We start from the raw sequence: 25,716 nt of genomic DNA, 5'->3' as shown, positions 1-25,716 counted from the left end.
CCCGCCACTGGGGAGTGGCTGGGTTAACCCATGGGACTCCCTGCCACTGGGGATTGGCAGGGTTAACCCATGGGACTCCCCGCCAATGGGGATTGGCAGGTTAACCCATGGGACTCCCTGCCACTGGGGAGTGGCACGGTTAACCTGTGGGACTCCCTGCTACTGGGGATTGGTAGGGTTTAACCCATGGGACTCCCTGCTACCGGGGATTGGCAGGGTTTAACCCATGGGACTCCCCACCACTGGGGATTGGCAGGGTTAACCCATGGGACTCCCCGCCACTGGGGATTGGCTGGGTTGACTCATGGGATTCCCTGCCACTGGGGATTGGCAGGGCTGACCCACAGGACTCCCCGCCACTGGGGACTGGCTGGGTTAACCTGCGGGACTTCCTGTGGCTGGGGATTGGCCGGGTTATTTCCTGGTTTGCATGCAGAGACATGGCTGGGTTGTGTGTGCTGTGTGGTCAGGGAATTGTGTGTAGCTGTGTAGTGGTATGGGCGAAGTGGTTGTTGGGATGTTTAGGATTGTGTGGTGTTTTGATGGTGCATGGTTGTGTTGTGCAGTCAAGGAACTGTAGATGTGATTGTGAGGCGCTGCTGGGTTGTGAGGTGGTGTCATGTCTTCAGTGTGTGGTTGAACAGTATTGTGTGTGGTGGGAACAGGGGATGTAGGTGTGTTTCGCTGGTATCGTTTTACCTGTATGTGATTCTTGTATCCACTTGTGTATAATTGTGTGACATTGTGGTGTGTGTAGTTGTGCAGTATTGTTGTGGGTGTGTTCAAGTATGTGTATTTGGTGTTGTGTCGTTGTGCAGGGGATGTGTGGTTAGCATCTCTGTCATGCTGTGTGTGTGGTTGTATTTACAGTGGGATGTGTTGTGTGTGCAGTATTGTTGTGACTTTGTGTGGTGGGTTCAAGCGGTGTGATTGTGTATGTAGGAATCTCATGTTGTGTGTACATAGTGGGTGTTGTGATTGTACCACAGTGGGAGTGGATGTTGTGTAGTGGGCTGTGTGTGGTACTGTCCTGTTGTGTGTGCATGATGAATGTGTGTTGTGCATGTGTTGTGGTGGGTGTGAGGATATTGTATTCTGTGTCTATATGTTATGGTTGGTGTGGGTGTTGTGAGTGGCATTGTTGTGATAAGTATGCATGATGGGTGTGGGTGTTGTGATGGATATGGGGGTGTTTGTGGGTGTGCATGCTGTGTGTGTTGTGCATCTATTATAGTGGGTGTGAGTGTGTTATGTGTAGTATTATGTTGTGAGGGATGTTGTGTCTGTGTTATTGTGATGTGTATGTTATGGTGGTAGGGGATATTATGGAGTATGTGTATGTTGTGATGCAGGAGATATTGTGAGGGTGTGAGTGTGTATTATTGTGGGTGTGTGATGGTGTTGGGCTATTGTGTTGGGTGTGTTGTTTTGGTTGTGGGATATTGTGGAGTGTTGTGTGTGTACTGTACTAGTGGAGTGTTGTGTTTTATGTGTTACTGTGGTGTTGTGGTGGGGTGGAGTGTTGTATTGTGGCATGTTGTATGTGTGATGTGTGTGTCTTATGGTGGTGATGATATTGTGTTTGTGTATTATTGTGGTGGGGGATATTGTGGGGGTTGTTATGGGGTGTGTGTTATTGTGGTGAATGTTGTGGGGTGTGTGTGTTATGGTGGAGTTCTTGTTGTGGGGGTGTTATTGTGGGGGTGTTGTGTTATATGCAGGTGTGTTATTGTGTAGGTCTTGTGTTGTGTGGATGTATTGTAGCGGGGAGGGTAGTTGTGTGGGTGGGTGTTATGAGGGTGGTGTTTTGTGGCAAGGTGTAATTGAGGAGGTGTGTTGTGTGTTGTGTGGGTGTCTGTTATTGTGTGTGGGGTATGTTACAGTGGAGATGCTGTGTTGTGGGGGGGTGTTGGGTGTTGTGTAGGGGTGTGTTATGGTGGAGGTGCTGTGTTGTGGGTGGGTGTGTCATTGTGGTGTGTGGTTGGGTGTTATTGTGTTGTGTGGGGGTGTGTTACGGTGGAGGTGCCGTGTTGTGGGTGGGTGTGTCATTGTGGTGTGTGGGTGGGTGTCATTGTGGTGTTGTGGGGGGGGTGTTACGGTGGAGGTGCCGTGTTGTGGGTGGGTGTGTCGTGGTTGGAGTGTTTGTGTGTGTGTGTTGTGGTGGAGGTCCTGTGTTGTGGGAGTGTTATTGTGGTGGAGGTGTTGTGTAGGGGTGTGTTATTGTGGGGGGTGTTACAGTGGAGATGTCATGTTGTGGGTGGGTGTGTCATTGTGGTGGTGTCATTGTGGTTGGGGTGTTGTGTGTGTGTGTTATGGTGGAGGTCCTGTGTTGTGAGGGTGTTAGGTGTTGTGTGGGGGGTGTTATTGTGGGATGTGGGGGTGTTACGGTGGAGGTGCAGTGTTGTGGGTGGGTGTGTCATTGTGTTGTTGGGTGGGTGTTATTTTGTTGTGTGAGGGGGTGTTATTGTGGGGTGTGGGGGATGTTACGGTGGAGGTGCTGTGTTGTGGGTGGGGGTGTCATTGTGGTGGTGGGTGGGTGTTATTGTGGGGTCTGGGGGAGTGTTACGGTGGAGGTGCAGTGTTGTGGGTGGGTGTGTCATTGTGGTGTTGGGTGGGTGTTATTGTGGGGGGTGTTACGGTGGAGGTGCCGTGTTGTGGGTGGGTGTGTTTTGTGGTTTTGTGTGGAGGTGTGATATTGTGGGGTGTGGGGGTGTTACAGTGGAGGTGCCGTGTTGCGGGTGGGTGTGTCATTGTGTTGTTGTGGGGGGGTGTTATTGTGGGATGGGGGGGTGTTACGGTGGAGGTGCCGTGTTGTGGGTGGGTGTGTTATTGTGGTGTTGGGTGGTTGTTATTGTGGGGGGTGTTACGGTGGAGGTGCCGTGTTGTGGGTGGGTGTGTTACTGTGGTGTTGTGTGGAGGTGTGTTATTGTGGCGTGTGAGGGTGTGATGGTGGAGGTGCAGTGTTGTGGATGGGTATGTCATTGTGGTGTTGTGTGGGGGTGTGTTATTGTGGGATGTGGGGGTGTTACGGTGGAGGTGCCGTGTTGTGGGTGGGTGTGTTATTGTGGTGTTGGGTGGTTGTTATTGTGGGGGGTGTTACGGTGGAGGTGCCGTGTTGTGGGTGGGTGTGTCATTGTGGTGTTGTGTGGAGGTGTGTTATTGTGGGGTGTGGGGGTGTTACGGTGGAGGTGCAGTGTTGTGGATGGGTGTGTTATTGTGGTGTTGTGTAGGGGTGTGTTATTGTGGGGTCTGGGGGGTGTTACGGTGGAGGTGTCGTGTTGCGGGTGGGTGTGTTATTGTGGTGTTGTGTGGGGGTGTGTTATTGTGGGGTCTGGGGGGTGTTACAGTGGAGGTGCCGTGTTGCGGGTGGGTGTGTTATTGTGGGGGGTGTTACGGTGGAGATGCCGTGTTGTGGGTGGGTGTGTCATTGTGGTGTTGTGTGGGGGTGTGTTATTGTGGGGTCTGGGGGGTGTTACGGTGGAGGTGCCGTGTTGCGGGTAGGTGTGTCATTGTGGTGTTGTGTGGGGGTGTGTTATTCTGGGGTCTGGGGGGTGTTACGGTGGAGGTGCCGTGTTGCGGGTGGGTGTGTTATTGTGATGTTGGGTGGGTGTTATTGTGGGGGGTGTTACGGTGGAGGTGCCGTGTTGCGGGTGGGTGTGTCATTGTGGTGTTGTGTGGGGGGGTGTTATTGTGGGGTCTGGGGGGTGTTACGGTGGAGGGGCCGTGTTGCGGGTGGGTGTGTTATTGTGGGGGGTGTTACGGTGGAGGTGCCGTGTTGCGGGCGGGTGTGTCATTGTGGTGTTGTGTGGGGGGGTGTTATTGTGGGGTCTGGGGAGTGTTACGGTGGAGGTGCCGTGTTGCGGGTGGGTGTGTCATTGTGGTGTTGGGAGGGTGGGTGCGGGTCCCACCTGCCGCTCGCTGCCTGCTCGGCCCGGCCGCCCCCGGCGCACCCCCCCGCCGGGCCCGGCAGCCGGCGCGGCTCCAGCCAGACAAGCGCCGCATTGCGATACCGGCCCCGCCGCGGAGAGGGGGAGCGAGACAGACGCGGGGAGCGGCCGAGCGCCACCGCCACCGCCCGGGGCAGCGACAGACCCAGCGAGCCGCCGGGGCAGCGCGGGCACCGCCGAGCGAGCGAGGGAAGGAGACAGCCAAGGGCGGAGGAGAGACAGGCTGAGTCCCGCCCGGGGCAGGCGCGGGGGCAGCAGCGGAAGAGGGGGGAAAGGGGGAGCGAGAAAGGCTCAGGGATGGAGGGGTGCGGGGGGATGGGAAAGGATCATGGAGGGAGAGAGGAAAGGTGGGATGCGGGGGTGGAAGAAGGGGGTTGAAGCCGGATGTGAAAGGCAGACCCTGCACAGTTACAGAGGGTGTGTGTGTCTGTGTGTGTGTGTGTGTGTGTGTGTGTGTGTGTGTGTGTGTGTGTGTGTGTGTGTGTGTTTTACAGGCCAGGGGGGTATTGGGAGACATGGGAGTTGTGGGGTATTACACAGGGTGTTGGGGGGCATTACAGGCTATGGAGGAGTTAGGGGTAGTTGGAGGTTGTGCAGGTGTTGGGAACATGGGGGTTGTTGTGGGGGTGTTGGGATATATTGCAGTCTGTGGGGCAGATGTTGGGGGGTTTTGCAGGGGATGTTGGGTGTGTTATGGGCTGTGTGGGTGTTACATGGAGTTTGGGGGGGTGTTACAGGCTGTGGGGCAGGAGGTGGGAGCATGGGGGGTGTTGGGGGATGTTAGAGGGTGTGGGGGGGGTGCTGCAGGTCTCCAAGCCCCGCAGTCCCTTTGTCACGAGGGACAACAGGTGAGTATGACAGGGTCCCCCCAGCTCCTGGCCCTCTGTATCCCAGAACCGGGGCCGGGCTGGGTCCCTGTGGCCCATCCAACCCTCGGCCTCCTGCTGGCGAGGGAAGCTGAGCCCCGGCAAACTTGGTTCACACGCGGAGCTACTGAACCACATTGTGCCCACACCCCCAAGCCAGCCACCTCCTGTCCCTGGGGCCCCGTCGGGACTGGTGCCCCCCTAGAGGGGAAGGGCCCCATGTCCCTGTTTGGAGTCTGATGGGAGCTGACAGAAATTGGGTCTGGCTGATTCTCTGATAGTCTAGAAACCTTCGAATTTAGTTAAAAATGTGGGGGTGGCCCAGGGACACTCGGGGGTTCTGGCAAGGATATCGGAGGGCTGGGGAAGAGGGAGGCCTGGGGTGCCTTGGGGGACTGAGGAAGAGTGGGGGGACCGGGGGGATATGCAGGCAGAGGGGGGTGGGGGTGACAGCCAGCCTCTCTGCCCCTTGGTGTCGGGGGGATCGTTCAGGGTTCAAAGCCCTGTTTTCTGGGGGAATTTGGGGTGGCTCCATTTCTCTGAATTTGGGGTCAGCACCGGGGCCGTGGGGAAGGTCCCCGAGGCTGTGGCCATCACCGTGGCTTGGTGGATCCCTCTCCCCTACGGGGCACCCCACGTGCAGCTTAGTGACTGGCCCTGGAGAACGGCTCAGGGTCGGTGACCAGCCAGGGCTGGGGATAGCTGCCCTCCCGCCATCCGCTGCTCGCTGGCAGGTCACTGGCCTTCCCGGGTCCCAGTAGCCCAGTCTGGTGGCCAGGTGCTGACGGGGAGCCCGTCTGGTACCTGCCGGGCGGCTCTTTCCCATGGCCGATCAGTACCCCTTCCGGGTCACCCAGCCCATGGCCGAGCCCCTCCAGCCCCTCCCTGGGCTGATAAAACCTGCATTTAACTGGCGCCCCCAACGTGCCTCATTGCAACCCCCTGACTGGGGGTTGTTTGGGCAACAAAATCTGTTATTGCCCCCCCACACCCACACCCACAGGGGAAAGGTCGACTAGTTCCAGCACCTCCCTCCTGGAGCAGCGCTCGCTGGCTCCCCTCCTGACAGCGAAGAGAACCAGGGAAACAACCCAGAGTGTGGGGGGGGGCTGGGCTGGCAGGGGGCTGTGAGTCAGGAGTGGGGGGCACTGGCAGAGCTGGGGGAAGGGAGCCAGGGCTGGCAGGGGGCTGTGAGTCAGGAGTGGGGGGCACTGACAGAGCTGGGGGAAGGGAGCCGGGGCTGGCAGGGGGCTGTGGGTCAGGAGTGAGAGGCACTGGCAGAGCTGGGGGAAGGGAGCCGGGGCTGGCAGGGGGCTGTGGGTCAGGAGTGAGAGGCACTGGCAGAGCTGGGGGAAGGGAGCCGGGGCTGGCAGGGGGCTGTGGGTCAGGAGTGGGGGGCACTGGCAGAGCTGGGGGAAGGGAGCCGGGGCTGGCAGGGGGCTGTGGGTCAGGAGTGAGGGGCAATGGCAGAGCTGGGGGAAGGGAGCCGGGACTGGCAAGGGGCTGTGGGTCAGGAGTGGGGGGCACTGGCAGAGCTGGGGGAAGGGAGCCGGGGCTGGCAGGGGGCTGTGAGTCAGGAGTGGGGGGCACTGGCAGAGCTGGGGGAAGGGAGCCGGGACTGGCAAGGGGCTGTGGGTCAGGAGTGGGGGGCACTGGCAGAGCTGGGGGAAGGGAGCCGGGGCTGGCAGGGGGCTGTGAGTCAGGAGTGGGGGGCACTGACAGAGCTGGGGGAAGGGAGCCGGGGCTGGCAGGGGGCTGTGGGTCAGGAGTGAGAGGCACTGGCAGAGCTGGGGGAAGGGAGCCGGGGCTGGCAGGGGGCTGTGGGTCAGGAGTGAGGGGCAATGGCAGAGCTGGGGGAAGGGAACCGGGGCTGGCAGGGGGCTGTGAGTCAGGAGTGAGGGGCACTGGCAGAGCTGGGGGAAGGGAGCCGGGGCTGGCAGGGGGCTGTGAGTCAGGAGTGAGGGGCACTGGCAGAGCTAGGGGAAGGGAGCCGGGGCTGGCAGGGGGCTGTGGGTCAGGAGTGAGGGGCACTGGCAGAGCTGGGGGAAGGGAGCCGGGGCTGGCAGGGGGCTGTGGGTCAGGAGTGAGAGGCACTGGCAGAGCTGGGGGAAGGGAGCCGGGGCTGGCAGGGGGCTGTGGGTCAGGAGTGAGGGGCACTGGCAGAGCTAGGGGAAGGGAGCCGGGGCTGGCAGGGGGCTGTGAGTCAGGAGTGGGGGGCACTGGCAGAGCTGGGGGAAGGGAGCCGGGGCTGGCAGGGGGCTGTGGGTCAGGAGTGAGGGGCACTGGCAGAGCTAGGGGAAGGGAGCCGGGGCTGGCAGGGGGCTGTGGGTCAGGAGTGAGAGGCACTGGCAGAGCTGGGGGAAGGGAGCCGGGGCTGGCAGGGGGCTGTGGGTCAGGAGTGGGGGGCACTGGCAGAGCTGGGGGAAGGGAGCCGGGGCTGGCAGGGGGCTGTGGGTCAGGAGTGAGGGACAATGGCAGAGCTGGGGGAAGGGAGCCGGGGCTGGCAGGGGGCTGTGGGTCAGGAGTGAGGAACAATGGCAGAGCTGGGGGAAGGGAGCCGGGGCTGGCAGGGGGCTGTGGGTCAGGAGTGGGGGGCACTGGCAGAGCTGGGGGAAGGGAGCCGGGGCTGGCAGGGGGCTGTGGGTCAGGAGTGAGGGACAATGGCAGAGCTGGGGGAAGGGAGCCGGGGCTGGCAGGGGGCTGTGGGTCAGGAGTGGGGGGCACTGGCAGAGCTGGGGGAAGGGAGCCGGGGCTGGCAGGGGGCTGTGGGTCAGGAGTGAGGGACAATGGCAGAGCTGGGGGAAGGGAGCCGGGGCTGGCAGGGGGCTGTGGGTCAGGAGTGAGGGGCACTGACAGAGCTGGGGGAAGGGAGCCGGGGCTGGCAGGGGGCTGTGAGTCAGGAGTGGGGGGCACTGGCAGAGCTGGGGGAAGGGAGCCAGGGCTGGCAGGGGGCTGTGAGTCAGGAGTGGGGGGCACTGGCAGAGCTGGGGGAAGGGAGCCGGGGCTGGCAGGGGGCTGTGGGCCAGGAGTGGGGGGCACTGGCAGAGCTGGGGGAAGGGAGCCGGGACTGGCAAGGGGCTGTGGGTCAGGAGTGGGGGGCACTGGCAGAGCTGGGGGAAGGGAGCCGGGGCTGGCAGGGGGCTGTGAGTCAGGAGTGGAGGGCACTGGCAGAGCTGGGGGAAGGGAGCCGGGGCTGGCAGGGGGCTGTGGGTCAGGAGTGGGGGGCACTGGCAGAGCTGGGGGAAGGGAGCCAGGGCTGGCAGAGGGCTGTGGGTCAGGAGTGGGGGGCACTGGCAGAGCTGGGGGAAGGGAGCCGGGACTGGCAAGGGGCTGTGGGTCAGGAGTGGGGGGCACTGGCAGAGCTGGGGGAAGGGAGCCGGGACTGGCAAGGGGCTGTGGGTCAGGAGTGGGGGGCACTGGCAGAGCTGGGGGAAGGGAGCCGGGGCTGGCAGGGGGCTGTGGGTCAGGAGTGAGGGGCACTGGCAGAGCTGGGGGAAGGGAGCCGGGGCTGGCAGGGGGCTGTGGGTCAGGAGTGAGGGGCACTGGCAGAGCTGGGGGAAGGGAGCCGGGATTGGCAAGGGGCTGTGGGTCAGGAGTGAGGGGCACTGGCAGAGCTGGGGGAAGGGAGCCGGGGCTGGCAGGGGGCTGTGGGTCAGGAGTGGGGGGCACTGACAGAGCTGGGGGAAGGGAGCCGGGGCTGGCAGGGGGCTGTGGGTCAGGAGTGGGGGGCACTGGCAGAGCTGGGGGAAGGGAGCCGGGGCTGGCAGAGGGCTGTGGGTCAGGAGTGAGAGGCACTGGCAGAGCTGGGGGAAGGGAGCCGGGGCTGGCAGGGGGCTGTGGGTCAGGAGTGGGGGGCACTGGCAGAGCTGGGGGAAGGGAGCCGGGGCTGGCAGGGGGCTGTGGGTCAGGAGTGGGGGGCACTGACAGAGCTGGGGGAAGGGAGCCGGGGCTGGCAGGGGGCTGTGGGTCAGGAGTGAGGGGCAATGGCAGAGCTGGGGGAAAGGAGCCTGGGTTGGGCTGGCAGGGGGCTGTGAGTCAGGAGTGGGGGGCACTGGCAGAGCTGGGGGAAGGGAGCCGGGGCTGGCAGGGGGCTGTGGGTCAGGAGTGGGGGGCACTGGCAGAGCTGGGGGAAGGGAGCCGGGGCTGGCAGGGGGCTGTGAGTCAGGAGTGGGGGGCACTGGCAGAGCTGGGGGAAGGGAGCCGGGGCTGGCAGGGGGCTGTGGGTCAGGAGTGAGGGGCACTGGCAGAGCTGAGGGAAGGGAGCCGGGGCTGGCAGGGGGCTGTGGGTCAGGAGTGAAAGGCACTGGCAGAGCTGGGGGAAGGGAGCCGGGGCTGGCAGGGGGCTGTGAGTCAGGAGTGGGGGCCACTGGCAGAGCTGGGGGAAGGGAGCCGGGGCTGGCAGGGGGCTGTGGGTCAGGAGTGAGAGGCACTGGCAGAGCTGGGGGAAGGGAGCCGGGGCTGGCAGGGGGCTGTGGGTCAGGAGTGGGGGGCACTGGCAGAGCTGGGGGAAGGGAGCCGGGGCTGGCAGGGGGCTGTGGGTCAGGAGTGAGGGGCAATGGCAGAGCTGGGGGAAGGGAGCCGGGGCTGGCAGGGGGCTGTGAGTCAGGAGTGGGGGGCACTGACAGAGCTGGGGGAAGGGAGCCGGGGCTGGCAGGGGGCTGTGGGTCAGGAGTGAGGGGCACTGGCAGAGCTGGGGGAAGGGAGCCGGGGCTGGCAGGGGGCTGTGAGTCAGGAGTGGGGGGCACTGACAGAGCTGGGGGAAGGGAGCCGGGGCTGGCAGGGGGCTGTGGGTCAGGAGTAGGGGGCACTGGCAGAGCTGGGGGAAGGGAGCCGGGGCTGGCAGGGGGCTGTGGGTCAGGAGTGGGGCACTGGCAGAGCTGGGGGAAAGGAGCCTGGGTTGGGCTGGCGAGGGGCTGCGGGTTGGGATTGAGGGGCACCAGAAGAGCCGAGGGCAGCCCAGAGTAGAGATAAATGGCATGGGTCGGGGGGTCAGGATTGAGGGGCATTGACAAAATCCATCAAAAATCCCCCACTCCTCCAAAGTTAGCAGCACCCAGGCTCTTCCCTCCAGCCCACTCAGCTCACACCCTGGGTGCTCTCCCCCTTTTAACCTCTCAGCACCTGCTCTCTTCCTCTGCTCCAGCTGGACGAGTGGGTCGGCCAGGCCTGCGCTCCCGTCCTGCCGCCCTGTCTCGCTGCCGGCAGCCGTCTCTGTCCCTGAGACCCTTAACCTGTGAGGGCAGCGCAGAATTCACAGGTGAGGTTCTTGGGAACCGAGCGACTGGCCCCACACAGCGCAGCCAGCGGGGCAGGTCTCAGCTCGTCACGCCGGGGGCAGGGGCAGCGTCACCGCTAGGGGCACGGGCAACCGAACCCCCCACACCTTAATCACTAGACCCCCTTCCCTCCCAGAGCCAGGCTAGAAACCAGCCGCCCCGGCTCCCCCCGGGATTCCGCCAGACTCCTTGTGCTACCCTGGAGAAATGACTTTCCTGCTCGGTGCCTCGGTTTCCCCAGAGCACGACAGGGCCCTGATGGCAGTCGGAGTCTTGGCTGAGCTCGGCCTGTGTGTGAGCTGAGACAGCAGGCCTGGGAGGACACGGAGACGGGCCCCTCGGGGAGTTCCCCCCCGGCCCCCCCCAGGGAGCAGGTTTGACGGGTGTCTCTGTGCCTTCAAGGCTCCTGCTCCCAGAGACACCATCAAACAGCTGAACCCCCCAAGCCAAGCGACACGGGACACCCCCGAGGAGGAAGGGGAGGCCCCTCGTCACTCTCATCACCCCCCCCCCCGCCCCTGCGCTCCAACCACTCATCGGAGCTGGGGAGAGAACCCAGGAGTCCGGGCTCTTCCCCCTCCTCCCCCGTCTAAACACTCGACTCCAGCCTCCTTTTCCAAGGTTACTACTGTGGAGAAATAATTCTGTGCCCAGCTCTAGCAGTGCCCCCCCCCGACCTGCAGCACTGCCCCCCCCCCAGCTAGTTCTGCAGAGGGTGGGAGCAGGGAACCCAGGCTGGGCTAGCAGGGGGCTGCGTGTCAGGAGTGAGGGGCACCAGCAGATCGGGGGGGGGACATTTCTCATCCTTTTGATGCACTCGTCCCCCAGCCCTGCGGCCCCCCCTCTGTTTAAGGGACATATTAATTCTCAGCTTCATGCCCGGCTGTCTGGTTTCCATGGAGACGGATCTCTGAGGCCGACAGCTCCACCCCCCCCCCCTTCTCCCGTCTGCCAGAGCTGCCTTCCTCCAGTCCTGGGTATGCAGGGACCCCCCGCCGGGCGCTGGGACGCAGCCACCTCTGGGGTGGGGTGAGGCTGGGGGCTGGTTATACAGGGACCCCTCGCCCGGCACTGAGATGCAGCCACCTCTGGGGTGGGGTGAGGCTGGGGGCTGGTTATACAGGGACCCCTCGCCCGGCACTGGGATGCAGCCACCTCTGGGGTGGGGTGAGGGTGGGGGCTGGTTATACAGGGACCCCTCGCCCGGCGCTGGGATGCAGCCACCTCTGGGGTGGGGTGAGGCTGGGGGCTGGTTATACAGGGACCCCTCACCCGGCACTGGGACGCAGCCACCTCTGGGGTGGGTGAGGCTGGGGGCTGGTTACACAGGGACCCCTCACCCGGCACTGGGACGCAGCCACTCTGGGGTGCGCTGAGGCTGGGGGCTGGTTACACAGGGACCCCTCGCCCGGCGCTGGGACGCAGCCACCTCTGGGGTGGGGTGAGGCTGGGGGCTGGTTATACAGGGACCCCTCGCCTGGCACTGGGATGCAGCCAGCTCTGGAGTGGGGTGAGGCTGGGGGCTGGTTATACAGGGACCCTTCACCCAGTGCTGGGATGCAGCCACCTCTGGGGTGGGGTGAGGCTGGGGGCTGGTTATACAGGGACCCCTCGCCCGGCACTGGGATGCAGCCACCTCTGGGGTGGGGTGAGGCTGGGGGCTGGTTATACAGGGACCCCTCACCCGGCACTGGGATGCAGCCACCTCTGGGGTAGGGTGAGGCTGGGGGCTGGTTATACAGGGACCCTTCACCCGGCACTGGGATGCAGCCACCTCTGGAGTGGGGTGAGGCTGGAGGATGGTTATACAGGGACCCTTCACCCGGTGCTGGGATGCAGCCACCTCTGGGGTGGGACATGGGGGCTGGTTATACAGGGACCCCTCGCCTGGCGCTGGGATGCAGCCACCTCTGGGGTGGACGTGGGCGGTTCGTAGCCCTGCCCCCTCCATTGTGATGTCCCGGCGGGTTCCATGCCCCCTGTGCTGGGCGATGCCCCTGGCCTCCCAGCTGCTGCTGCCTCTTTGCCTTGGCCTCCTTCTGCCCCCCCAGGCGTCCGGCTGCCTCGACTGCTTCTCCACCCCGCAGCAGCGCCTGCGCGTCTGCCAGGTCTTCTTGGGTCACACCAGCTCCTGGCACGTGGCCTGCCTGGGTGCCCTGCGGGCCGCCTTCCAGCCCCATGCCCAGCTGGTGGTGGGTGAGTGGGGCCCCGGAGCCAGGTGGCCGGCTGGCCCTCCGGCCTCACCCCAGCCTCCACCTGCAGCTCTGTCTGTCCGTCTGTCTTCTGTTCCCTCTGTCCCTCCTGTCTGTCTGTCCAGCCCTCCCACAGCTCCGCCGGGCTCCAGCCTGTCCTTCGGCCTCTGCTTTAACTTCCCCTGAGCCTTTGTTCCATTTCCAGCTCCATCCCTCCCTTCTCCAGCTTAACCGCCCCCTGGCCCTGCATCCCTAGCTCCATGATCCCTCTGTCTTCACCTCCATCCATCCCTAGCTCCATCATCCTTCTGTCTTCACCCCCATCCTCCCTCCATCTTCACCTCCATCCATCCCTAGCTCCATCCTCCCTCTGTCTTCACCCCATCCTCCCTCCATCTTCACCTCCATCCATCCCTAGCTCCATCATCCCTCTGTCTTCACCTCCATCCATCCCTAGCTCCATCCTCCCTCCATCTTCACCCTCATCTATCCCTAGCTCCGTCCTCCCTCCATCTTCACCCCAATCCATCCCTAGCTCCATCCTTCCCTTCCTTCAGCTTAACCACCCATTGGCCCTGCATCCCTAGCTCCATCATCCCTCTGTCTCCACCTCCAGCCAGCCATCCTTCCATCCTCTCCTCTGCCCGTCTCTCCAACCATCCCTAGCTCCATCATCTCCTCCATCCATCCCTCCATCCATGCCCCCCCCCGGGGATGGACCCTGGAGCAGAACCTGTCCCCTCACCAGTCCCCCCTCGCCCTTCCCAGGTGTGGCGGAGATGGAGAAGCTGAAGGATATCTTCTCCAATGTCATCTTCTCTCTGGAGCAGAAGGGCATGGCCAAGGGTGCGTCAGAGCCGGGGTGGGGGCCCTGAGGAAGGAGGGGGGAGGGGAAGGATGCTGGGGGGGGGCAAGGGGAATGGCTGGGAAAAGGGGAGGGGAGGGATAGGGTGTTGGGGTCTGGAAAGGCAGGGGGAGAGTGTGGGCAGGGGGCCCAGTTCTGACCCCCTCTCCCTCCCAGTTCCCTACCAGGTGGCCGTGCCGGAGGCCGTGGCGCGGATCCAGCCAGAGCTGGCTCAGCTGAAACCAGGTGAGAGGGGTGCTGGGACCCGCCCCATACACACAGCTCCCCATGCACCCCCTGTACTGGAACAGGTGGGGGAAGGGGGCTGGGTCCCCATGGCCCACCCAGCCCTCGGCCTTTTGGGAGGCAGGGGCTGAGACCCGGCAACCCCCCCCCCCCCCGCAGCCATCCAGTCCTTGCCAGGAGGCTGGATCAGACCCAGCGCCCCCTAGAGGGCAGGTGGGAGTGGGTCTGCTGCTGCTGGGCGTAATGACCTGATATGGCCTCATCCTCGCTCCTGTTTCTCTCCTTTCACAGCTCCTGCCTGTGTCCCGCCGTGCGGTGAGTCCTGACATCTGGCTGGGCGCCCCCCACGCAGCCCTGCCGGTGCCCGTCACTCCCGACCTGCAGCCCCCTGCCAGCCCAGCCCTGGGCTCCCTCCAGCTCTGCCGGTGCCCCTCACTACCGACCCGCAGCCCCCTCCCAGCCCACCCCTGGGCTCCCTCCTCTCCCAAGCTCCACCGGTGCCCCTTGCTCTCGACCCGCAGCCCCCTGCTAGCCCAGCCCTGCCCCCCCAGCTCTGCCAGTGCCTCTCAATCCCGACCTGCAGCCCCCTGCCAGCCCAGCCCTGGGCTCCCTCCTCCCCCAAACTCCGCCGATGCCTCTCACTCCCTACCTGCAGCCCCCTGCTAGCCCAGCCCTGCCCTCTCAGCTCTACCAGTGCCCCTCACTCCCGACCTGCAGCCCCCTGCCAGCCCAGCCCTGGGCTCCCTCCTCCTCCAAACTCTGCTGATGCCCCTCACTCCCTACCTGCAGCCCCCTGCTAACCCAGCCCTGCCCCCCCCAGCTCTACCAGTGCCCCTCACTCCCGACCTGCAGCCCCCTCCCAGCCCACCCCTGGGCTCCCTCCTCCCCCAAGCTGCACCGGTGCCCCTTGCTCTCGACCCGCAGCCCCCTGCTAGCCCAGCCCTGCCCCCCCAGCTCTGCCAGTGCCTCTCAATCCCGACTCGCAGCCCCCTGCTAGCCCAGCCCTTCCCCCCCGCTCTGCCAGTGCCCTTCACTCCCGACTCGCAGCCCCTCTGCTAGCCCAGCCCTGGTCTCCCCCCAGCTCTTCCGGTGCCCCTCACTACTGACCCACAGCCCCCTGCTAGCCCAGCCCTGCCCCCGCACCTCTGCCAGTGCCCCTCACTCCCGACCCGCAGCCCCTTGCTAGCCCAGCCCTGCCCCTGCAGCTCTGCCATTGCCCTTCACTCCAGACCCGCAGCCCCCTGCTAGCCCATCCCTTGGCTCCCCCGCCACTTTGCTGTTCTCTGCAGGGTACCAGAAAGACGCCCAGGTCTACAAATGCGCCTCGTGCAGTCGAGTGGAGTGTCAGCTCCCCCTGGACTGTCCAGGTACGTGCTACACCCCAAATCCCCCCACGGCACTAGGAGGTGCTGTGCTGCGGGGTTCCCTGGCCGTTCCAGATGATGAACCCAGGAGTCCTGGCCAAACCCAACCCAGGGGATTCTATTCAGCCTCCAGAAATCCCCCTTGTGCTTTCAGCTGAACACAGGAATCCCTGGATAACCAGCCCTGCGCCCCACCCCAGAGGTGGCCTCATCTCAGTGCTAGTCAAGAGATTCACCCCGGGATGGGGTCCCTATATAACCAGCCCTGCACCTCACCCCAGAGGTGGCTGCATCTCAGTGCTGGGCCAGGGATTCCCTCGGGGGTGGGGTCCCTATCTAACCAGCCCTGCACCTCACCCCAGAGGTGGCCACATCTCAGTGCTGGGCCAGGGGTTCCCTCTGGGGTGGGGTCCCTATATAACCAGCCCCTGTGTCCCGCCCCAGAGGTGGCCGCATCACCATCCCCACCCACAGTCACCCCCGCTCTTTGCCCTGCCAGTGGAGGACATCTGGAAGAACGAGGGGGAGAGGACGGCTCTGACATGCAGGGTCCCGTTCCAGACCCCCCCTGACGTCCAGTACAGCTGGAAGTTTGTCAAGGACGTGAGTGTGTGTGTGTGTGAGGAGGAGGGTCTGTCTTGCGTTGTGGGTAGCAGGAAGACATGGGGGGGATCACCTTGGCGGATGGGGGGCTGAAAGGAAGTAATTTTACTGGGGGGGACTGCTGCCCCAACTCTATGCCCCTTGCCCCCTGTGCCCCCTAGTGGCAGCCTTTGAGTCAGCCCAGCCCCTCACTCTGCCCATGGTCCTGAGTTTGAATGTCCTGACGCCTGCCCCCCCATCACCCTCTTGATTCGCTCTCTCCTGCCCCCCCAGCTCCGGACTCGAGATCTCTCCCTCTTCCGGGACCTGCATCCAGGTGCCAGCTCCTCCATCGTCCTCCGCCCCACGCGGGGCTCGCACCGCGGCACCTACGCCTGCCAGCTAGCCCAGGAAGATGACGTGCTAGCCCGGAACTACTTCTACCTCAATGGTAAGGAGAAGAGTGATGTTGAGTGGTTAGAGCAGAGAGGCTGGGAGCCAGGACTCCTGGGTTCTCTTCCTGGCTCTTGGAGGGGAGTGGTGTTTAGTGGTTGGAGCAGTGGGGCTGAGAGCCAGGATTCCTGGGTTCTCTCCCTGGCTCTCGGAGGGGAGTGGGGTTTAGTGGTTGGAGCAGTGGGGCTGACAGCCAGGACTCCTGGGTTCTCTCCCCAGCTCTGAGAGGGGAGTGGGGTCTGGCGGATTAGACCCTGGCTGGCTGGGAGCCAGGACTCCTGGGTTCTCTCCCTGGCTCTCGGAGGGGAGTGGGGTTTAGTTGTTGGAGCAGTGGGGCTGGGAGCCAGGACTCCTGGGTTCTCTCCTTGGCTCTCGGAGGGGAGTGGGGTTTAGTGGTTGGAGCAGTGGGGCTGGGAGCCAGGACTCCTGGGTTCTCTCCCTGGCTCTCGGAGGGGAGTGGGGTTTAGTGGTTGGAGCAGTGGGGCTGGGAGCCAGGACTCCTGGGTTCTCTCCCCAGCTCTGAGAGGGGAGTGGGGTCTGGCGGATTAGACCCTGGCGGGCTGGGAGCCAGGACTCCTGGGTTCTCTCCCTGGCTCTCGGAGGGGTATGGGGTTTAGTGGTTGGAGCAGTGGGGCTGACAGCCAGGACTCCTGGGTTCTCTCCCCAGCTCTGAGAGGGGAGTGGGGTCTGGCGGATTAGACCCTGGCTGGCTGGGAGCCAGGACTCCTGGGTTCTCTCCCTGGCTCTCGGAGGAGAATGGGGTTTAGTGGTTGGAGCAGTGGGGCTGGGAGCCAGGACTCCTGGGTTCTCTCCCCAGCTCTGAGAGGGGAGTGGGGTCTGGCGGATTAGACCCTGGCGGGCTGGAAGCCAGGACTCCTGGGTTCTCTCCCTGGCTCTCGGAGGGGAGTGGGGTTTCGTGGTTGGAGCAGTGGGGCTGGGAGCCAGGACTCCTGGGTTCTCTCCCTGGCTCTCGGAGAGGAGTGGGGTTTAGTGGTTGGAGCAGTGGGGCTGGGAGCCAGGACTCCTGGGTTCTCTCCCTGGCTCTCGGAGGGGAGTGGGGTTTAGTGGTTGGAGCAGTGGGGCTGGGAGCCAGGACTCCTGGGTTCTGTCTCCCCGCAGTGACTGCCAGCAGCCAGGGGGCAGAGACAGAGCTGCAGGAGATGTTCCGCGCCATCCTGCAGTCCCCAGCGGGGCGCAGGGCTGAGGGCCGGCTTCCTGGGCTCTCGGAGCTGCTGGCTGAACCCGACTCGCTGCACAGGAGGAATGTGGTGCTGCTGATGGTGGGGCTGGCGCTGAGCGCCCTGCTGGGCACCCTGCTGCTGGGGTGAGCTTGCCAGGCCCCTCTGGATCAGTGCCGTGGGCCCCTGCAGCCCAGGAACCTCCCCCCCACCTTCAATGCCCAGCCTGCCCAATGGGCCCATCCAGCCTGGGACTCTGCCCCCACCAGACCTGACCCATGGGCCTGCCCACCCAGACTGGTATCCAGTTGCAGGGAGTTCTGCAGGTCTCCACTTCCCATTCCTCCAGCTACCAAGCCCTTCGTGGCCCCGAACTCCCCACCCTGCCCTGTCCCCAAGCCCCCCACTGCCCTTATGGGTCCCAGCTTGGTCCAGCCCCCTCCATCCACGCACCGGGAGCAACACATGGAGAGGGCAGTGAGGGGGGCTGGGGGGGGGCCTTCCAATGGCTTGTCCTCCTTCTGCTATGGCTCCCTTCTCACTCGTTCTTTGCGCTCCTTCCCCACCCCCCATCTTCCCTCTCTCTCTCCCCACAGGGGCGTCTGTCGCTGGGCCATGGGCCGGCCCTGATGTACCCGGCCTGGGCCCTGGACTCGCCTCTGCTTCGGCGCCCCGGGACTGGCACCGTCAATTCTCTATCAGAATAAACCCAACTTCCAGCCTGAGCCTGGAGTCTGTCTGGGCTGCAAAAGGGGGGTCTCCCCTGGAGGTCAGGGCTGGCCCCAATGCCCTGGAGGGGCACTGGGGGGCACTGTGCTTCTGAGGGGCAGTTTGGGGGGTCTCCCCTGGTGGTCAGCTCTGGCCCCAATGCCCTGAGGGGGCAGTGGGGGCCTCTGTGCTGCTGGGGGGCAGCTTGGGGGGTCTCCCCTGGTGGTCAGCGCTGGCCCCAATGCCCTGGGGGGGCACTGGGGGCCGCTGTGCTGCTGAGAGGCAGCTTGGGGGGTCTCCCCTGGCGGTCAGTGCTGGCCCGATGCCCTCGGGAGGCACTGGGGGGCGCTGTGCTGCTGGGGGGCAGCTTGGGGGGTCTCCCCTGGCAGTCAGCGCTGGGCCCGATGCCCTGGGGGGGCACTGGGGGGCGCTGTGCTGCTGGGGGGCAGCTTGGGGGGGTCTCCCCGGGAGATCAGCGCTGGGCCCGATATCCTGGGGGGGCACTGGGGGGCGCTGTGCTGCTGCGGGGCAGCTTGGGGGGGTCTCCCCAGGAGATCAGCGCTGGGCCTGATGCCCTGGGGGGGCTCTGGGGGGCGCTGTGCTGCTGGGGGGCAGCTTGGGGGGTCTCCCCGGGAGGTCAGCGCTGGGCCCGATATCCTGGGAGGGCACTGGGGGGCGCTGTGCTGCTGGGGGGCAGCTTGGGGGGTCTCCCCTGGTGGTCAGCTCTGGCCCCAATGCCCTGGGGGGGGCACTGGGGGCCGCTGTGCTGCTGAGAGGCAGCTTGGGGGGTCTCCCCTGGCTGTCAGCGCTGGCCCGATGCCCTGGGGAGGCACTGGGGGGCGCTGTGCTGCTGGGGGGCAGCTTGGGGGGGTCTCCCCGGGAGATCAGCGCTGGCCATTTCTGTGATTCTGTAAATAGCGGGTGCTGGGGCAGCGCCCTGGGTAAAGGGGGATCCCCCTGGATCGGGGGGGTCAGGTGGGAGGGGGAGGGGGAAGTTTGGGGAGTCTCTCGGCCCCCCAGCGCCCCTGTCACGTCCCCCTCCGCCTTCGCCCCCCCGCCCCTCTGGACTCGCTGCGGCCCGGCGGTGCCCCCGCTGGGGGCGTGCGGGAGGGAGGGGAAGTTCCCACGGGCGCAGGATTTCCATATATGGGCAGTGACGCAGGGCGAGGCGGGGAATCCCCCTCCCCCTCCCGGCCGAGCCAGGCCCGGAGCAAACAGAACCGCGTGGCCAGGCGGCGAGAGCGCAGCGCACGGTGCGGCCGGGACCGGGGCGATCGCGGGGGGCTGGGGAAGGGGGAGGGGGATCGCGAGGGGGGGCCGGAAAAGGGGGTCAGGGCAGAGCCCCTGTCTGTGTCTGGGGGGGTCACTGGGTTTGGGGGAGCCCCACGCGAGGGCCCGGCAGAGGTTGGGGGGCTGGGCTCAGCTGGGGGTGGGGCTGATCAGCCCCTTCGCTCCGGCCGGGGGATCCGCTGTTGGGTCTGGGGCCGAAAGCCCAGCAACACCCCACCCCCGGGAGTGGGGGGGCGGAGATATGGGGTCCCCCCCGGGGCTGAGAGATAGGGGTCACCCCGGCATCTTTTTATTTCACTTTCTTTTTCCTTTTGTGTCTCCCCCGCTCCGGCGTCTGCAACTTCCTCATCGGGTGGCGGAAGCCAGCCCCCCGCCCCCCCCCCACGGATGGGGAGGGGGCTTGCGGTGCCAGGGAGCACAGGAGGGGGTGGGGGGTTACGAGGGGCTGGGGGGAGGAGGGGCTGTGCGGTGGGGGAAGGGTTTTGGGGTGCAGAGAATGTGGGGAAAGAGGAAGGGGTGCGGGGACTAGTTATGGGGTGGTGGAGGGAGGGGTTATGGGGTGCCGGAGGGGGGAGGAGAGGGAGGGACGGGAATAATGGGATTTCCCGGACGCCAGGAAATGTTTCCAAACATCCTGGTGTGAGGAAAGAAGCTGTGACGTGGGGAGCGGGAAGGAGACCCCTGCCTGGTGGGGGGGGGGATGGGATTGGGGCAGGTGAGCCATAGGACTCAGGCGTCCGGGCCAGTATCTCCCCCCTCCCCGGTGACCCTGACATTGAGCTGGGCCATGTGGCGAGGGGGCTCAAGATCAAAAGTATGGGGGGGGAGCCGTGGGGGGAAATGGAGGAATGTGACCCCCCCTTCCCCCCCAGATGTTGTTTGGGGGACAGCAACAACCCCTCCTCCACCATGGTCACCCACAGTGGAGACCAGCCTGGGATTCCCCCCACCCCGGGGGAGCCCTGGGGGTGGAGTGCCTGGGATTTGGAGGGGACAGGAGGGAGGTTCCCCAGGGCTTGGTCCAGGTTTCCCCTCCCTGAGAAGTTTTCTTGACAGTCCCATAAATGAGAGCTGGAGCTGGGTGTGTCAGGTTGGGGGGGTGGGGGAGATTGTGGGGGGTGGCTCTGGGTACCTCTGTGAGACCATGTGGCTGTGTAGCTGTATCCTTGTGGCTGTGTGTGATTGTGTATCTGAATGGATGTATCCTTGTGGCTGTATGTGATTGTGTATCTCTGTGGCTGTATCCTTGTGACTGTGTGTGTCTCTGTGCGCGACTGTGTATCTGTATGGCTGTATCCTTGTGGTTGTGTGTGTGTGAGTCTGGATGTGACTGTTTATTTGTATGGCTGTATCTTTGTGAGTGTGTGTCCCTGAGTGTGACTGTATCTGCATCTTTGTGGTTGTGTGTGGGGTTGTGTGTGGGGATGTGTCTGGGTGCAATTGTGTATCTGTCTGGCTGTTCTGTGATGATATTTGTGTGTGTCTGGGTGCGGTTGTGAGTGTGTATCTGCAGTTGTGCGTCTGCATTTCTGAGTGCCTATATCTTGGTGACGGTGTGTATCAATAAGCCTCGGTGTGTAGTGCGGTGTTGGGACCGGCACTACATTTCCCCTCTCCCTTGGAGAGAAATGATTGCCAGTTAACTCCAGCTAATTAACACTTCTCTGGCCTGGTCAGAGCCACACACACAAACAGGGTTGGCTTCCCCGACTGTCTCTGTGGCCTTGTCTCTACACAATCGGGTCCTGTTGAAGCCCGGCCGCCGGGCATCCCATTAACCGAGATGGTGCTCAAGGCGGCCGTGCAGGTCCTGTTTAGCAGAACTACGTCTGGCCATGGGTCGGCCCCGCTGGGTTAGCTGTGGCCAGTAGAGGCTGGAGGCCGCCAACCCCGTGTCCATACCTGGCCAGGGGTGTCTCGTTGTCTGTCTCCACACCTGTGTCTTTGGGAGCCTGTTTCTCCAGGGATGTCTTTCCCTCTTTCTGTCTCTATGTTGGGGGCTGCCTGACTGTGTCTGTGTCATGTGTGTGTCTGGGCGGGGGGGTCTGTGTGTGTTGGGGACTGCCCAACTGTGTTTGTCTCTGTGTTTCTTGGTGGGAGTCTTGACATTTTCCTTGATACTTCATGTGTGTCTTTGTGCACCTGTGTGTGTGTATTTCTCTGCAGGTCTTCTTTGTGTGTGTGTGTGTGTGTGTGTGTGTGTGTGTGTGTGTGTGTGTGTGTGTGTTGGGGACTGTCTGTTTCTCTGGGGGTGTCTCTTACCCTGACTCTGCCCTCTCTGCCTCTGCCTGTATCTCTGTCTGACGGGTGTGTGGGGAGGCAAGTGTCTCTCCCCTGCCTGTCGCCCCTGGATTTCCGGAGCAGGCGGCTGTGTTGTAACCACCTTGCGACACCTCTGGGCAGGCTGAGGGTGGGGAGACCAGCGGGGGCAGGTTGTGCCAGGAAACAGGCAAAGGGAGGGGAGAGATGATACCAGAGTGATGGGCCCATGGGGGAGGATCTGATGGGGGGCAGGATGCCAGGGTGATGGGCCCATGGAGGGGGATCTGGCGGGGGCAGGATGCCAGGCAGGCCGTGGGTCTGAGCCCAGCTGAGCAGACGATTGCTGATGTAACAGGGCTGCAATCCTGCCGTTATTTCCTGACTCGTGGTGATGTTACCGGCTTGCGTCAGCCCCACAAACCCCCTCCTCCCTGCTTGGCCACTAAGGGGGATCCCAGGCCCTTGGAACAGCTTTAACCCTCCGCTGCCCAGAGCTCCCCTGGGATCCAGCCCCTCAACCCCCCTGAGCCCCTTACCCAGCCCCCCTTGCTCTGCCTGGCTTCGACCCCCGCAGCAGCTCACCGGCGTCCCGTCCTCCCACAGGACAAGCCATGAGAGAGGAGGTGGAGACGGGCGCCCAGTTCCTGTCGCGCCTGGTGAACCGGCACGGCCGGCTGGACAACGGGCGCATGGAGCAGTTCGGGGAGTGCCTGGCCGCCATCCTTCAGGAGAGGTACAGCCGGCACTGGTACCCCGAGAACCCCGCCAAGGGGCAGGCCTACAGGTACGGGGCGCGGAGCGGGGAGGCTCGGGGAGTGGGCTGGCCACCCGTGCGGCAGTTCGGCGTAGCCGGCTGCACCGCAGGGGGCCATGGGTGGAGCACGTTGCAGGGTGGGGGCAGCCGGGGGCTGCGTCTTGGGGCCGGTTGCCAGGCAGGTCGGTAACTCTTTGCCCCGGGTGCAGGGCAGGAGGCCGTCATGGGGGGGGGCCGCAGCCGGGGGTCGCTGCGTGGATGGGAGGGGGGAGCTCTTTTGCAGGGCGCTTGGTGGGGTGGTCGCCTGCGGGGGTCCTGTGGGGCCCCTGGCGCTCTGACCCCCCCCTCCCGCTCTCTCCCACTCCAGGTGTATCCGCATCAACCGGCGGCAGCAGGTGGACGAGTCGCTGCTCCGGGCCTGCGCGGGCTGCGGGCTGGAGTACTGGCAGCTGGCGCTGCCGCGGGAGCTCTCGCTCTGGATCGACCCGGGGGAGGTCTGCTGCAGGTGAGCTTCCCCGCTGGTTGGGGTTAGCCCCTTCCCCAGCTCTGGGCGCCCCTGCTACCTCCATCGGGCAGGGGACAAAAGCCCTACTACCGCTGCAGCGCCTGGAGAATCACCCAATGGCGCAGCCAGCTGCGCCAGGACTCCTGGGTTCTCTCCTCCCCGGGGACCCCCTTCATGCATGTGGGGCTCACAGTGCTCCCACCAGGCACTGAACCCTGCCCCATACTCCTCTAGGGGGAGCAGGATCTGCTCCAGCCCCAGGGTGGGGGCTGGCTGGCTCAGGGGGGTGTGGAACGGGGCCTTTCTCCTATAGGGGGAACCAGTTCTGCTCCAGTCCTAGGGTTGGGGGCTGGCTGGCTCAGGGGGGATGGGGCACGGGGCCCGTTGTGGGCTAATGGGGTTCTGGTCCCAATTTCTAAAGCATCTTCTTCCCCCTACACCTCGGGTTCACCTGCCCCCCCCCCAAGACTTGGGGAGAACAGCAAGTACTTCACGGTGAGCCCCTCGGAAGGGGGCAGCGGCAAGGGGACCCCAGAGCCCGAGACGTCAGACTATCACTCAGAGTCACCATCGGAGAGCTCCTCGGAGGACGAGGGATCAGCCCGGCCCTCCCCGGCACCGGCCCCACCCCCAGCCCCAGCCCCGAGCAGACCCGCCCTGCCGGAGCCCAGCAAACAGGTGATGTGTGAATTGGGGGGCTGGGTCCCCATGGCCCGTTTGGTGCCTGAGGAGGGGAGGGGATCCCTGTCCCTGCTGGGAATGGGGCTGAGACCCAGCAAACAACACACGCACAGGGCTGCTGAAGGGCTGAGTCAGAAGAGCCTGGAGCCTGTCCCCCCACAAGCCAGCCAGTCCACCCCTTGGGGCTGGAGCGGAGCTGGTGCCCCCTAGAGAAAGGCCCCATATCCCATCTCTCCGATGGGGACAGGTCACAGCAGATGTTCCAGAGGTGGCTGCATCTCAGCACCACGCGAGAGGTTCCTTCAAAAACAGCCCCTGTGCCCCACCCCAGAGGTGGCTGCATCTCAGCACCAGGCAAGAGGTTCCTGCAAAACCAGCCCCTGCGCCCCACCCCAGAGGTGGCTGCATCTCAGCACCAGGCGAGAGGTTCCTTCAAAAACAGCCCCTACGCCCGACCCCAGAGGTGGCTGCATCTCAGCACCAGGCGAGAGGTTCCTTCAAAAACAGCCCCTACGCCCCACCCCAGAGGTGGCTGCATCTCAGTGGCGGGCAAGGGGTCCCTGCATAAACAGTCCCCATGCCCCACCCCAGAGGTGGCTGCATCTCAGTGGCGGGCAAGGGGTCCCTGCATAAACAGTCCCCATGCCCCACCCCAGAGGCGGCTGCATCTCAGTGGCGGGCAAGGGGTCTCTGCATAAACAGTCCCCATGCCCCACCCCAGAGGCAGCCACATCTCAGCGCCAGGCAAGGGGTCTCTGGTTATTTCAGACTCCTGCTAAGGTCTCTTTTCTCTCCCCACAGGCCGCCGAGTTGTTCTACGTCCCGGCCCCCATGTGGGTCCCCTGCACCACTCAGCGCCTGGTCAGCTACATCCCCACCTACCAGCCCCTCACCTTCTACTACGTCAGCGTCGGAGCAAAGCCCTCGCCGGCGAAGAGATCCAACCCCGACCGGCTGCGGCGCCTCACCCATCGGGCTGCAAGGGCTTAGGGGCGGGGCAGGGAGAGGGGAGAGCCCCCAGCCCCTCTCCCTCCTGCCCCCACATCCCTTTCCCCCCCAGTGATCTCCACCAGGCTCCCAGGCTGAGACTGGGTGGAACTCACCACAGCAGTACAAACAGCACTACCTGGTGGCCATGCAGCGAGCCAGGCTGGAAACAGCTGAAAGTTGGGGATGTCCTGCCCCCATCCCCCTGCCCAACTGGTGCTTTAAGGGTTAACAGCCCCTCTTCTTGTGCAGGGAGTGCGGCCCCACAGCCGTGGGGCTGAGCCAGTTGAGACTCAGTATCCTACAGGCCTGTCTGCACAGGCAAAGCGCACGGGTAAACTTGCTGTGGAAGGGAAGACGGCCCTGGAAGCCAGGACACCTGGGTTCTCTCCCCACCTCTGGAAGGGGAGTGGGGTTTAGTGGTTAGAGCAGAGGGGGCTGGGGGCCCGGACTCCTGGGTTCCATTGTCAGCTCTTCTGACCAGCTTCTGGCAAAAAAAACCAAGCACACACACACACACACACACACACACACACACAAAACCATCACGTATGTGCCTCAGTTTCCCCATCTGTAAAACTGGGATCATAACACTCACCTACCTCAGATTGGTGCTGCGGTGCAAACAAACATGGGCACTTTATAAAGGCTTTTTCGATGCTGCTTTGCCAGGCAGGGGAAAGGATTATTCTAATGATTTTAATATATATGCTGTAAATAGTGAGCCTCTGATATTTAATTTATGGAAGCAGAGAGAGCTGTTTAGCAGGGAGGTGCGTGGGGGGGGGGTGTTTAATGCCAAATCTATTTATAGAGGGTTTTTTGCAAAAAAAAAAAAATCAAAATCAAATCCTTTTTCTATAAAAATTCACAAGTGCCTATTAAGGAGACCTCTGTGGTGACGCAGGAAATTGTGTGTGTCGGCAGCGGTGGGGAGCCTCCCTTTCACTGGGGGAGTGGGCAGGGCTGGGGTCTGAGGGGCTGGGGGATTATTTCTGTTACGGCAGCAGCTAGCGGCCCCGGGCATGGCATGGCCCCCGAGTGTGCTAGTCGCAGTGAATTGTTACTGCTATTGGGTATATTGTGGCTGGAGAAGGAGGGCTGCGAGCCAGCTCTGCTGGGTTCTCTCCCCAGTTCTGGGAAGGGAGTGGGGTCTAGTGGTTAGAGCAGAGGCGGGGAGGGGGCTGGAACTCCTGGGTTTTATTTCAGGGTCTGTTCTGGGACCTTGAGCAGGTAATTTCCCCCTGTTCTCAGGACACCCAGCACGATCACCTGCCTCTAAAATGTCCCAAAGGAAGAAAAAAATTGTCGGAAATGTGAACAGGTGAGATTGGGGCCAGAGCAGCGGCACCTCTAGATGCAGCCACTGGAGGGAGCCAGTGGGCTACATATGATCTGCCAGGGGCGAGCCTGGATGCAATTCCCGGCTCCTCCAAGGACAGTGCCTTCCTTTGGCCTGCTAGGGACACCAGAGCATGGGCTGCACCCCTGCCCGTCCTGGCTCACGGCCATGGGGGGACCTGTCCTCCAGGAACTTACCTGGGGCATTTTTCAACCCAGTTATACCTTTGGCCTTCAAAT

At 63.7% G+C, this 25,716-nt stretch overlaps 2 protein-coding genes across 3 annotated transcripts; both read left to right on the top strand.

Annotated features, from left to right (window-relative positions):
- Positions 1–12,800: 12,800 nt before the first annotated feature.
- Positions 12,801–17,673, top strand: SPACA6 (sperm acrosome associated 6). The gene is given in 9 exon segments (XM_050930777.1): positions 12,801–13,011; positions 13,014–13,127; positions 13,303–13,371; positions 13,663–13,686; positions 14,661–14,738; positions 15,235–15,338; positions 15,612–15,768; positions 16,890–17,094; positions 17,545–17,673. Coding segments are annotated over 9 exon segments (801 nt in total). The 5' UTR covers positions 12,801–12,995; the 3' UTR covers positions 17,579–17,673.
- On the top strand, positions 17,596–25,046 carry LOC127038260 (protein BTG3-like). Of its 2 annotated transcripts, none has more exons than XM_050930781.1 (5): positions 17,596–17,717; positions 21,812–21,992; positions 22,330–22,467; positions 22,935–23,145; positions 23,950–25,046. In XM_050930781.1, the coding sequence occupies exons 2-5, from the start codon at positions 21,820–21,822 to the stop codon at positions 24,136–24,138; spliced, it is 711 nt and encodes a 236-aa protein (XP_050786738.1). In that variant the 5' UTR covers positions 17,596–17,717; positions 21,812–21,819; the 3' UTR covers positions 24,139–25,046. The 2 variants fall into 2 exon arrangements, with proteins under 2 accessions (XP_050786738.1, XP_050786737.1); XM_050930780.1 differs by lacking the exon at positions 17,596–17,717 and adding an exon at positions 18,863–18,909.
- Positions 25,047–25,716: the final 670 nt, after the last annotated feature.

Source organism: Gopherus flavomarginatus, chromosome 20 (genome assembly GCF_025201925.1).
Source record: "Gopherus flavomarginatus isolate rGopFla2 chromosome 20, rGopFla2.mat.asm, whole genome shotgun sequence".
Classification (NCBI taxonomy): Eukaryota; Metazoa; Chordata; order Testudines; family Testudinidae; genus Gopherus; species Gopherus flavomarginatus.
The sequence above is the reverse complement of the archived record's forward strand: the minus strand, read 5'-3'. Positions and strand labels throughout refer to the sequence as shown.

Coding starts and splice junctions, on each gene's coding strand:
- LOC127038260 (XM_050930781.1), top strand. CDS start 21,820: ATGAGAGAGGAGGTGGAGACGGGCGCCCAGTTCCTGTCGCGCCTGGTG. Junction 21,993..22,329: donor GCCAAGGGGCAGGCCTACAG/GTACGGGGCGCG, acceptor CTCCCACTCCAG/GTGTATCCGCATCAACCGGC. Junction 22,468..22,934: donor CCGGGGGAGGTCTGCTGCAG/GTGAGCTTCCCC, acceptor CCCCCCCCCAAG/ACTTGGGGAGAACAGCAAGT.